Source organism: Caloenas nicobarica, chromosome 19 (genome assembly GCF_036013445.1).
Source record: "Caloenas nicobarica isolate bCalNic1 chromosome 19, bCalNic1.hap1, whole genome shotgun sequence".
Lineage (NCBI taxonomy): Eukaryota > Metazoa > Chordata > Aves > Columbiformes > Columbidae > Caloenas > Caloenas nicobarica.
The window spans coordinates 2969709-2982947 of NC_088263.1; the positions used below are offsets into that span (position 1 = coordinate 2969709).

At 44.9% G+C, this 13239-nt stretch overlaps 1 protein-coding gene across 1 annotated transcript in view; it reads left to right on the top strand.

Annotated features, from left to right (window-relative positions):
• CACNA1B (calcium voltage-gated channel subunit alpha1 B) overlaps positions 1-13239 on the top strand; it is a 284101-nt gene that overhangs the window by 166386 nt on the left and 104476 nt on the right. Inside the window, exons 13-16 of the mRNA XM_065648624.1 lie at positions 1354-1466; positions 4748-4860; positions 8594-8725; positions 9578-9650. Of these exons, the coding sequence (XP_065504696.1) occupies positions 1354-1466; positions 4748-4860; positions 8594-8725; positions 9578-9650 (431 nt within the window). The remainder of the gene's footprint in view (positions 1-1353; positions 1467-4747; positions 4861-8593; positions 8726-9577; positions 9651-13239) is intronic.

The following is a 13239-nucleotide window of genomic DNA, read 5'->3' on the forward strand; positions in this document are numbered from 1 at the left end:
CTCCTTTTTTTATTTTTTGATAATTGAAGCCATATTTTTCAAGCAGTTTCAAAAGACAAGCAGCAATGCGAGATGGACTTGGGCCAACCACGTTCACTCAATTCTAAATGTGCAAGGCAGTGAATGGAGTGAAAACCAAGTGGTTTGAAAGGGCCTGTGCTCCCTCCTCTCTCTTTCCACACACTCATTAGCTGAAACCACATGTTGCAAGAGGTGTACAAAGCACCCAGGATTCGAGATTATCCAGCTGAAATTTTTCGTCTTGCAATTTGTGTCTGTTGCCCCTTGTCTGTCCGTGTGCACCTTTGAGACAAGTTTGGCGTCATCTCTTTATCTATCCTGGAATCGTAAAACTGAAATTCCAGCGGACGACTTTCCTGTAGCATCTGTGCTGCTGCAGCATCCGAGAGCCTTCTGGAGCGCGCTGAGCAAAGGGATTAATCTCGCACTTCGAATTTTGATTATTTTCCTCATCTTTTCTCCAGAGGGAGAGGTTTGCCTTATGCTCTTTGGTTTGTTTTGGTAGTGTAGAGGTGTGTTGCCCTTTTTGTGTTTGTTTTTAGCGTTCCATTGTTTCTGTTGCTCCTTGGCCTCCAGATCTAAACTTGCATGACTTAAAATGCCAACGGCAGCGTTTTCTGTAGCTTTGAGTCCTAAAAGCTTGATCTGGAAATTATACTATCCAGCTATGTTCTTTCTGCCCTTTTTTTCATCATAGGTGATAAATTTTCCCATCAAAAGCTTCACAGCCTATTTGCCTGTGATATGTGAAGCAGAAGGAAACAGAACTTGCTCTTCCATAATTATATGGTTATACAGACATAATAAAAATAAATGTGGCTATGTGCTAACAGTAGACACAACACCTCTGAATATGAGCCCTCAGAGGCATCAGTTCCATTGGGTATGAAGGTATTTTTATCATGAGAGGATGTTACAAAATCTTACACCCTGCTCCCGAAAGTGCCTGTTTCGTGTGGGTATGAAAGTCCCAAATACACATTTGCAAAACATTATCTGTGCAATTAAGTTAGACCTTTAGAAAAATCAGCTCCAGAGCTTTCTTTTGAAATTTCTTTACAAAGATGATGAGAATATTATGTAGTGCTCATAGCAAGCATCCTACAGTACAGATGAAACATTGCGTTCATGGTTCTCAAAGGCTGAATACAACTCATGTGCATGTAGAAATAATGATGTGAAACTGTCCTCGGGGTCTTGTTTGGCATTGCAAAGGGGTTTTCTTCTGGCAGGAGGCAGTCTGTGTTGTGAAAAAGTACCATTGCTCCCCACATGAAGAGATGAGCCTACCAAGGTCTTGTGGACTAATTTAATCTCTTTTCCTCTTTCCAGATTTTGCAGAGTTTGTTTTTCTGGGTCTGTTCCTAACTGAGATGTCACTGAAGATGTACGGACTGGGGCCAAGAAATTACTTCCACTCTTCATTCAACTGCTTTGACTTTGGGGTGAGTAGGTTTTGGCTGCGTGGATGGAGCGTGTGGATCTCCCGTTATCGGATGGGGTTGGGCGTTGCAAGGTGAGTGTGGGAATCCATGGGAAATGGTGCTGTAAGCAGTTGTTGGATAAATTAGCTGCAGCGAAACACATTAAGCTTCCCCTTGTTCTCATCCTTCTTGGAGAAATGTGGCAGCCAGGGGTTTTGTTTCCTCGGCGAGCTACAGGGTGTTCGCAGCATCGGCACCAGTAAATGCTCTGATTACTGGGAGATTCTCTCTGCCTTTTAAATGAGGTGACTGAAAGACAAAAAACCCCACACATCTTATTTGCTCATCTCCCCTATCGCCCATTTAATGGCCTTTACCTCAAGATACATAGGCAGCACTTTTCAAACACGAGTGCCCAGAAGTAGAAATCTAAACACACGATTAGGTGATGGAAAGGCAATAACTCACATCCTTTTATTGCAGGCTCTCCTCCTTGTACTAAAACTAAAGCTTCAAAGTACAAGTAGCAGGGCCAGTTTTGACTCCATCTAACCAAGAGCATTGCATGCAAATGTTAATTTTAATTCATTAAAAGCTACTAGGTTGTAATCTGTCCTCACAGAGGTTAACTCAGCTTCTCTTATCTTCAGTGTGGGCATCCCACACTGCATCCCACAGCGTGAATCACTCTATAAGATTTCTTTAACAGAGCAGATACAAAGCTTATGATGCAGCCAGGAGCAAGGGGAAAACATTCAGTTCATTGTACCCATCATCCAGCCCTTCTCTCCAAGATTTAGTCTGTTATTTCTAGCCTTTATCTGCCAAAGTACTGGGGGTAATTCTTCTTCCCCATAAAGCTAAAATCCCTTCTTCAGCACTGATCCCACAAGGTAGGAAAAAGTATTGTTACCTTTGGTAAGTGGCCGCTCCTAAATCCAAGAGTGCAGCTAAAGTCAACTTGTCCCCTTTTTGGTCATGTCTAAAGGAAAGCTTGGGGCTAAATAGACTTTGAGATTCAACCAGTCAACCCAGGAATCCCCTGTGTCCAACAGACAAGGTGTTGCACCCAATGTGGCGATCTCCTCTCTGGGGTGTCCATTGAGCACTTGGTGTCTCAGAGCATGGAATTGCATCGTGTTGCTCTCCTGGCTGGATAGAATAATGCACAGACTCTGTCATGAGAGGAAACCAGAGCACAAATACCACTGATAATGTAAGACATCTGGACGTCTGCACATTCAGAGTTGGTGCTTAATCTGACAGAGGTTCCCTGCAGCTGAAGGCAGCCAACTCATGGAAAGTTGAACTGCAAGATGTCCTGCAACAGCTGGAATGAAGAGTGTGCCCATAGAATACAAGGAGGCTGACACCGCTGCATGCCTGAAGACCCCAGCTTCTGTAAGCTGAGTCTAAGACGTTTGGTAGCCAAGCAATATTGCCTAGTTAGACTTCTAAGGGTGTCGTTGCCTTGTTTGCATTTCTAGTGACAGACACTACATCAATGCATGTCACCAACGGATTAAACAGGCTCTTGGCTGCCAGTTTTCCTGTATTCTTGTATCCAGGATTCTCTGTCCACAGCGAGAAGAGCTTGTGCTCTTCTGGCACAGAGTCATGGACAGGTGATTTAGGAGCTTCCATTAAGTAAGAGATAAACGTACCGGGTCTCTCTGTTTTATGCCATGCTATGGTGCGTGCAGCACCGGCAATGAGCTTTGCCGAGTGTTTCCCAGGAGATAAAGCTGTTGGTCTGTTTCTAATTCTTCCTCCTTTAGAGAATCCACTGGGATCCTGCTTCTAGCTGTGTTTCTTCCTCCTCACCCACCTTCCAGCCCCCAGAATTAATTCAGCTACTTTGCCCCCACTGGAATATCACACAGATCTATAGTCAGTTTAGTTTGACAAACCATCAAGATGAAACCGTTCAAATGCAAAAAAGTGAAACAACAAATCAGAGCAACATCAGCCTTGGGAGAAACAGTCCGGTGGGGTCTCATGTGAAACAACTCCCAGGGGGCCATGGTGAGATGCCAGGAAAATTAATTATCAGTGTAACATGTGGAGGATCTGAGCAAAGGTTTTTGCTGATTCATGAGGGATTCCCAAGAGTGATAGATTGGAGGAGAGAAATTTTAGTTCCTTCTTTTTGTGATGGTAGAAACTGGATCAGCAACTGTTGTAGATCTCCCTTTCCCGCTACATTTTCTCGAAGCTCAGGATATAGCATTTCTTGCAGTGCAGCTGCAAGCAGAGCTGTGGTTTTCAAAAGACATCCAGGATTCTGTTTATAAAGGGATTTCCGAGCTGGTGAGCCTCCCAGCACTGCTCAGGTGCTCAGACACAGCTCTGCTGGCCCTGACTGCCCATTAACCCTCCCCTTCACAGCACAAACTGCTCACGGGGTCCTCTGATAATGTGTTCATGGTGTGCATCACGCAACCGGGGACCAGAGACCACGGGAGCTCTGAAATGCTCGGTTAATGCAAGCAATAACAGTAATTGGCAGCAAAATGCCTGCCTTCTCTTATTAACCGTGCAGCAACCTGTGTTGATATAATTGCCCTTTCCAGTTGTGCCTAACCCATTGCTATTTTGCCCTTTTTGTAATAAAGGTTGAAGAGATTTCTTGATCGCTTGAAGTTAATTCTCTGCCAGCCTTAAATAAACAGACAGACAAAACAAAACTTACAAGACCACCTTGATTAGGGACATATTTTTCAATAACATAATCTGGGGGCCTGGCAGACGATTGGATGTGCATGCTAGAGGCTTTGCAGGATCTCTTAATAGCTATTATCTTAATTGGTCTCCTAAAGACTCTCAGTTGCCAGAAGTTTCGGGTAAGTCTTGCCCAGAGCTGATGCTTTGCTGTTCTGCAGTGCTGGGGCTGAAGCCTTTTGGTGCTTCTGATGGGAAGGGAGGACAAGGCAGCGTCCCCCTGCTCCAGCTGTGTGGGGTGGGAAATTGCAGTCTTGGCATTTGTAGTTTAGCCAATGTAGAAAAAAAATTAAAGTGTCCTTCAAAAAAGGTTATTTTAAGGTAGTTTACTTGCTAGAGAAGAAAGCAACGGGTTCCTATATGTGGTTCTCTGTGCGTCTGTCCTGCTTCCAGGTATTACTTTTTTAGACCAGGCTGCAGAAAGTTGGAACAAGAATTTTTAGTGCTGTTCACTAATTCATGAGTTTGCTGAAACCACCACAGCCCAAACTCTGATTCTTGTTCTCTCCTCAGCCTCTCTAGCAGCACCGCAAAGAACTAAGCAGAAGTTTTGCCTTGTGTAAAATGGATTCTTCTTGCAGGTCATTGTGGGAAGTATATTTGAAGTTATTTGGGCTGCGGTGAAACCAGGTACCTCGTTTGGCATCAGCGTGTTGAGGGCTCTTCGACTGCTGAGGATTTTCAAAGTAACAAAGTAAGTGCGGCTCCCTTTCTGCTCATATGAGGCTTTGAGTACCATATGAAATCTAAATCACCAGCCTCACAGCAGGCGTTAGTGCTTACCACAGTTGCAAAAAAACCAAACAGGTAAACCCAACACAAACTACCCCAAAAAACCCCAGTACCAGCTGACACAAAGGTCTTGCCTGTCCTAGCATCCCGTGTGTGCATTGGCTCTAGTGGATGGGGGAATGGAAGAAAATTGCAGATGCAGAATTGCCCTTCCCTTGGGGCAATCTGGGTTTCTGGCAGTTGAAAATTTAAAGAATTCCTGAGCCAGAATTTGCACCCTCAGGTACTTTTAACAGCCCTTTCCCCAGCTTCATGTACAGGTTTGCCTACCCTTGGGCTCCACAGTGCAGCGATGGGCTGCACAAGAACATCCTTCTTTTCTTTGTTTCTAATCTTACTTAAAACAAAAATCTTGTGAGATTTTTTTTTTTTTTATTTCTTGTGGTAAGAGAAAAACATTTCTTATATACTTTCTAAGCCCCATCACTGTCCTTATCTGCTGCTGATCTGGTGATAGTTCTGTAAGTGTATTTAGAGAACTGTTAAACTGAGCTAACCTGATTATTGCTGGATACTAAATCCTGGTGCCTGAACCAGTGTGTTGACACAAATATGAAGTGTCGTGTTGCTGCCTGTGCTGTGTCTGCTCTGGGAACGTCTGAAATTTTCAGTCTTGAGCCTGTGAAGTTGAATTTTCACTAGGGCTGGGCTGCCACAGCTTTTCAGTTCTTTTCATGCATTGTGTTAATGTGTGCTGGCATTAGCGAACAGGTACTGTGCAATTTATAAATCCATCCAGAGCAATTTCTGCAGGATTTCAAAATGGTGGTGTGGAAATTGGTGACGCATCTGGATGCTCCTGCTGCTGTTTTCCACCTTTTTCGGTTTTTTTTAATTTTTACACCAGTTTACACCATTACCTCCTCAAATCTTCCCTCTTTCCATTGCTCTCTTACTTGCTCTTGACTCGAAGTAACAAAAGGAGGAACGGCACCTCCCTCCAAAAAACCCCAACCACCCCAACCAGATAAAGCATAGGTTGTCACACTTGAACAAAAAGGGAATTTGAAATAATCAGGTACTTTTGCAGCTATTCAAAAACATGGGTTTTATTAGCTTTGTAGGATTTGCTAATTGATATCTGCTAATCGTGATGGACATCCAAGATTTATAAGTGAAACTGTGTCAGTACAGTTGTACAGTAGAATAAAGGAGTTGGAAACATTAAGTTTTGTAAAAGTCCAGCTAAAGAGGTGGGCACCTGCCCCAGAAACATCTCTTAGTTTACATTTGCACTACTCTTATTTATGGAATACTGCAGGTTTTGTAGCAAATTCATAACAAGTCATTCTCAGCAGCTAATTTTATCTAGAGCTACTGAGATTTAGTGTACCCGATCGTGTGTTGTGATTTTTAAAAATTCTGGCCATTTTTGCAAGTTAAAATGATCTTTTTGCAAGTTTTGGCTGTTCGGGATTTTGGCCAGCATAATAAAAGGTTGGAGCCTGAGATTTAAGTTAATCAAGCAAATAATGGAGCAAGTCGAGTGCTCTCCCCCTTTTCAGGACAGCGAGTGAAATTCTCACCCCCATGATGCTGGAGTTCCCTTGATCTATTTAGGTGGATTTTTCACCTGACGTGACGTTACTACGTTTAACAGAAGCCATTTCCAGTCCACCTGCTTTGAGTAATTGATGGTGATAGACCTTCTGATTCGTATGTCCCAAATCAGTGTGACTGCAGATGGCAATAGTTAAAAAGTTAAATTAGAGCTGGGCTAAAAGGTGACAGCAGGATGTGGTACGAGGGGATGCAGCCTAAGAGGAGCTAAAATGCAGCGAGGAGGACAAGGAGAAAACAGCTTCACGTGTTTTCCTCTTTGTCATGACAGAGGTGAATGGGCACTGGCATCTCTAGAAATGCGACTTATTATGTCCTGGTGCTCTGTAGCCAGGCGGGTTTGGTGCTGAGCTATTCCAGGACAAGACAGAGCTTCCGCGTGTATTTTGTGTCCGGTTGTGTTAACTGTGATGTGCAAACCCCTGGCTTGTTGCAGATTTTGCCTGAAGCCGCTGCGTCAAGCCGGGGAGGACTGTGTGAGGAGCAAACCCTTCCTGCTCTCCAAGGAGAGCAGCTCAGCCCCTCTTGCTTAGGGGCTGACCCTGAGCAGGTCTGGCTGCAACTTTTTCAATTGAGGATTTTCTCCTGAGAGACCAAAGTTTCTCCTGAAACCTCAGTCACTGTGTTATGGACGTAACTTTTCTTGGAAAGGCTGCAATGGGAGCACAAGATCCGGCTTCTCCTGAGGTGGACATGCCTGTGTCATTCTCAGTAGAGAAACATGGGGTGGTTCAGTCCGCCCAGCTACACCTGGGGGAAGGAAGAGGAGGAAAATGAAGACAAAGAGAAAAGAAAGGATGGCGTTTCTGCTCTTCTGACTCAAGCTCGGAGCTTCTCTCCCCATCAGGAGATCAGACAAATCCCTGGGCTTCCTTCTGCTGGATACCCAGCGGGGAGCTCAGTGTGTGGGTCTGTCCCCAAAACTGCACCAGAGGACATGCAGGTAGAGGATGCTGCTGCCCAGAGTGACCTCGGGATGGCAGCTCCCAGCACCAGGTGGTGAAACGAGAGAGGTCACTGGAGAAAAACAGAGACAAGTTTCCCCCCGTGATCTCAGACTCAAAACTTCTAACAGAGGACACGTGAAATGGCTCTAAATCACTCTTTTCCCACTGCCTGCTCCAGCCCCGTTGTTCCGCATGCCTGTCTGTCCAAAAGGAGATTGTCAAAGAGCTCCTCTGCTTAATAGCTCTTTCTGCATTTTCTGATTCATTTGTTTTCCTAATATAAATGCTCCCTGCCTGCTCTCAGCAGGGCAATAAAGCCAGGAATGAGAGCTGTTTCTGAGCATCCTCCCTGGCACACCGTCACTCCATGTGCCTGCCAGGGGACAAACCAACAAACTGGCTTCAGTATCCAGCCAGATGCAACTTGGATGTGTCAGGGTTTGGCCTGAGCCATCCCCTCGTGTCGTGTTGGAGTTAAGGTCCTGGATTTGTTTTCATCCTCCAAGGTACTTGCTTGGTCCTGGATGCTGAAGCCCTGTGGCTGAATTGCCCCACACTGAAGGCATCGCTGGGCATGAATGTGGGTGTTAAACGTCAGCAGAAATGTTTAAACATGTGCGAGTTTAAGTCCACGTGTGGATACTGACATTCAGTAAGTTGGAAGGACACGCTGCAAAGATGTTCTGGTGGAAATGAGCTGTTTATTCCTGATTTGTGTCTGATGAAGGGAGAGTTCACCATCCCCACATTCAGCCTCACCTTGATGATATCGATAAACCTATGGTTTTGACACCCCTGCTGATTACCATGCTGGATAAGACGATATAAAAGGTCGAAATCTATACCAGGAAAGGGGTTAGTGAGGAACTGAACTGAACCTTTCACTGCAGATGACTGCTCTGCACGAGCACACGTGCACCGGGGTGACCATCTCTGCCCTTGCAATGCTACAGCAGGTTTTGCGCCTCAGTGAGCTGTATTTTCCTATTATAGAGGGGAGTTCAAATATGCAGATATTCCCTGCCATTCTTTTCATTTTTTCTAATAAGAAAATAGATCATATTAGTTTTTACCTAAGGCTCTTCTCCCACTCATGTTCTCTCTTGGCTGCTCTGGTCTCTAACGCAGGTACTGGAATTCCCTGAGGAATCTGGTGGTCTCCTTGCTCAACTCCATGAAGTCCATCATCAGTTTGCTCTTCCTGCTGTTCCTGTTCATCGTGGTGTTTGCTTTGCTGGGGATGCAGCTCTTTGGAGGACAGTAAGTCTGATCAATCCTTGTCCTGGCAGGGCTTATGTGAAAGCAAGCACGACAAGGGGGACAATGGGGACAAGGGCTGCAGGGCTCATAATATTCTCTTTCTGAGCGCATATGTCAGCCCTGGGCTGCTGAGATGTGATCTCTGGTTTATAGGAGAATAGTTCCTGTTCTGGTGTTTTTCCTGGAGCTGAATTCATAGAATCACAGGATGGTTTGTGTTGAAGGGCCCTTCCCAGCTCCCCCAGTGCCCCCCTGCCATGAGCAGGGACATCTGCACCAGCTCAGGTTGCTCAGAGCCCCGTCCAGCCTGGCCTGGGATGTCTCCAGGGATGGTTCATCCACCACCTCTCTGGCCGACCTGGGCCAGGCTCTCGCCACCCTCAGGGGCAACAATTTCTTCCTTTTATCTAGTCTGAATTTCCCCTTTTTCAGTTTGAAAACGTTACCCCTTGTCCTATTGTAACAGGCCCTGCTATTTTATCTTAAAAAAATAAAATTAAATGACTACTAAGAAGGCAACTTCAATTGACTTTTACACTTGAGAACAAAAACTTATTGGAATGGTTTGTTCCACAAAAAGCATTTGAGATTTTGATTGTTCTTTTTAATTGTGGATGAAAATGAATTTCAAAGCATCAGAATTTTCTCCAGGAATAAAATTGAGTTTTTGCTAATAGTTCTGTTAAGCATCTTCTCAGAGATGCTGTGTTTCCCACTGCGCTTGCCTGGGGTGTTTGTTATTGCCAGGTGGAACAAATGTTGCTCTCTGACTCAGGTTACAGGGTATTACCAGACTGCAGGAGAGTTGTTTGTACCTTATTGCTCTTGTTTTCATTTCTCTATTTTCTCTAGATTCAACTTCCAAGATGAAACACCAACCACGAATTTCGATACCTTCCCTGCTGCCATCCTCACAGTATTCCAGGTAAAGCCATCCCTTGTCCTGAGTGAGCATTAGAAAATACTTTCCTGGGCATCCCTCCCTGCTTATGGGGAGCAAAGAGATCCCCAAAAATCTGTGGAATTTAGGAAAGAGGGAGTCCTTCCTTCTTGATAATTTTGCCACACTTGACCAATCAATGCATCGTTAAAAATCAGCGCAGTAGAGTTAAGGAAAGCAGGAAATATAGAAATACATACAAAGAAATATAATATACATATAAAATATTTTTGCTAGGAAAAAATATTGATAGACATTTCTGGGCCCAGCTTAAAGGCTGTGCGTGCCCAGGCTGCCGTCTGCTGGAGCCTCGGGGCTGGACGCTGCGGTGACAGCACCGGCACGTGCTGCAGAAATCGTCGTGTCTGAAATCGCAACAGCCCCTGTGTGGTTGACCTGTTCCACTTTCTCCTCTGGTTGCCATAATTTAATGACGAGAGAGGCCCAAGGCAGTAGGGAAATCATGTAGCATTTTCCACAGTAATAGCTCAAGATAAGATAATGCTGGATAAGAATTACAATCAGTGGGGGAGCACGGGAAGAGGCATCAGCCTTGGGCAAGTTCGCGTGATGGCAGGAAGGAGTTGTAATTCTGGCAGACGCGGTGCTCGGATTTAAGAGCCCAATTTTGCAGCTGCTCCCTGTGTGCCTTTTTTAAAACAGTTGTTTCAGGTGTTTCAGGAGAGAGCTGGGGATGCTGCATCCTGTGCCATGTGCAGGTAACACTCAGGTCTGTGGAAAACCACCTGGCATTTATTTTTATGTATTTATGAAGTTCTACTATATATATATTGTCCTACACAAATCGTTGATGTGGACTTGAGCTGAGACTTGACCCCAGATCCAGCTAGATCTCAGCAAGGCTTAGATTATGTATTTCAATGTCCCCTTCCAAAAAGGATTAGAAACATTGAGCTGATGGCAATTTTGGGATTAAAACAGAACAGGAGTCTAAAAGAAAATGTGTCCTGTGACCTCTGCATAAGCAGCTTCCTCTGGGTATTGCTTCTCTCCAGATGTGAAGCAGGTTCAGTAGTACTTACCTCGCAGGATATTGCAAATCATGGTAGATTATTATTTGCATAGTATTTTAGTAGTCATCAAAGCAAGGGCTTACAGAAACCTAAAGGTATTGCCACAGAGCCGGATCTGAACCCCAGGCAGGCTCCGGATATGAGCATCTGGAAATTTTGATGTTATTTTGCTTTGGGACTATAGCCATCTCTTGAGAGTACTTAGCTGAAATATTTCTTTTCTATTCCTGAGATAAATATTCCCGTAATGTAGTGGCTGTGGGACGAAGGAAAACACTGTTGGTTTTGTGACGTATGTGTAAAACATCAGAGCTACGAATTAAAACCAGCAAAACCCCTCAGCACTGAATTAACTCAATGCGTGCTTGCAGAGGGATTTTTGCTAACCTCTGCTCCCAGCCCACCCCACTCCTCACCTGAATTTCAAATATCGTGTCAACATTATTTCAATGTGGGCTTAGGATCCTTTTCTAACCTCGTCTCCCACTAACTCAGGCGAGCCAGCAGGGTCGTTTGGTTGCTGCTCTAATGAGCAGAGCAGCATCATTCAGTGAATGCATTCGATGTGTTGAACAAACATAATAAAGCCAGATACACCCTGTTTGTCCCTGATCTTAAACAAAGCCTTCCGCAGCCTGCCTAGCCCATTTTAGTTCAGCAGACCTGGCTGGATCACGATCCTCTGTCACGCGACTCCCAGGACACACTTTGTCACCCGGGAGCTGGATGAACTCAACACTGGGTGCAACTGAGCCCCGCTGTCCCCAAATTCTCTTTGAACAGCATCACGCGTTTTTCTCCAGCTCCCGTCTCCCAAGAAGGTCTCTGTGAGCTCATTGCCAAGCTGCGTATATACAAAATACAAACGCAAACTATATATATTCATATATATCTCTTTAGGCCATTAAGATTTCACAACAGCTCTTGAAAGCTGTTTTTATTCCATCACCTGGTGGCTCCTCAGCCAAGCCTAAGTATTAAATGCTGAGTCGCACTGGACAAAAAGTTCTGGTGTGACCCAAATCAGCTTTGGGCCTGGGGGAAAACCAAAATGTTTGGGCTTTATCTTAATCCAAAGTCCTCAGTGCCTGCACCCCTCCCTCTGCAATGCTGTCCTTTCTCTCTTGTAGCAAGAAGTTCTTCTACATCCATTAACGGAGACTTTATAGAGCAGAAAGACTTACTCGTGCGCTCTGCTCCTTGAGGGCTGCTACCCAGTTGCTTAAGTAATTCCTCCAGCCGATGGGTGACAGCATGAACAGTGGGAAGGACACAGGCCCAAGTGTCTGTCCCCTTGCCAGGGCATCAGAGCATCCTCAGCTCTGCCAAGGCAGGCTGGTTAGTTTAGACCATTTATCTCTCTGCAAAAGTTCTGTAAGACTTTTTTTTTTTTTTTTTTCTTTCAAGTTTTTGTTCCACTTCCAAAATAATGCAGTTGGATTTTGGAACCCAAACCCCAACCTGCTGGACTTGTTTATGAGCAGCCCGTGATTTGTGATACGTTCAGCTCCCAGTCTTCTGCAGGGCATAGGAGCATTCCCAATGGTTCCCTTTCCACAAATGTTTGAGTGAACAGAAATTACTTTGTGGTTATTCTCAGAAAGCAGGAACAGTTGTGAATTCATGGAAATTACGTGAATGCAAGTTTGCGAACAGTGTTTTGCATAACTGAATGACAGAGCTGAAAGTCCAGTGCCCTGGTTCAAATTCTCTGGCGTAAATCTAGCGTAACTCCAATTCAGAGCCTGAGCTCTGAATTCTGGTCTCTGAATTAGTTGAGAGCAGATTCTGCATTTCGGAAACAAGTTTGTGTATGCACTGTATGTCCTTGTGTCTAAACTTGCTCTTAGCCTATTGCTGTCATCAGCAGCAACCCTGCAGCAAGAAATTTTCTCTCTGTCAGCAGATGACAACTAGTCTGGAATTTGTGATTGTTTTGGGCATATTGTATGCACATGGGATTTGATTACTACAGCACACAGCATGCTTTGGCCTTTTTTTGTTGTTTGCTGCTACTAAACACAAAGATAACGTACTGTTTAGGAATTTGAACTCCATATCTCATTGGGCAGGCTTTAGTGTGCTAAAAGGAACTGTTGTGTGACTCTGCCGTGGTGGGCAGATGAAGTGCTGACTGTTGCTGTGTTATGATCACTGGTAAAGAACAGGAATGGCAGGCCATTCAGATGGGTGCACAATTAGCATCTCACTTACTGAGTCTTAGATCTTTTCACTTCTTATGATTGATTTTTCTATTATTCCTGTGCTTGCTGATTAGCCATGACACCTCCCTGGGGAGCCTGTTCCAGAGCTCCGGCACCCTCTGGGTGAAGAACCTTTTCCTCATGTCCAACCTGAACCTTCCCTGGCACATCTTGCTGCCATTCCCTTGGGTTCTGTCATCGGTCACCAGAGAGAAGGGACCAGCACCTGCTCCTCCTCCTCCCCTTGTGAGGAAGCTGTGGACCACGATGAGATCTCCATTCAGTCTCCCCAAACGCAACTGCTTAGCACCCCCAGACCTTCCCTGCTCTGTCTTT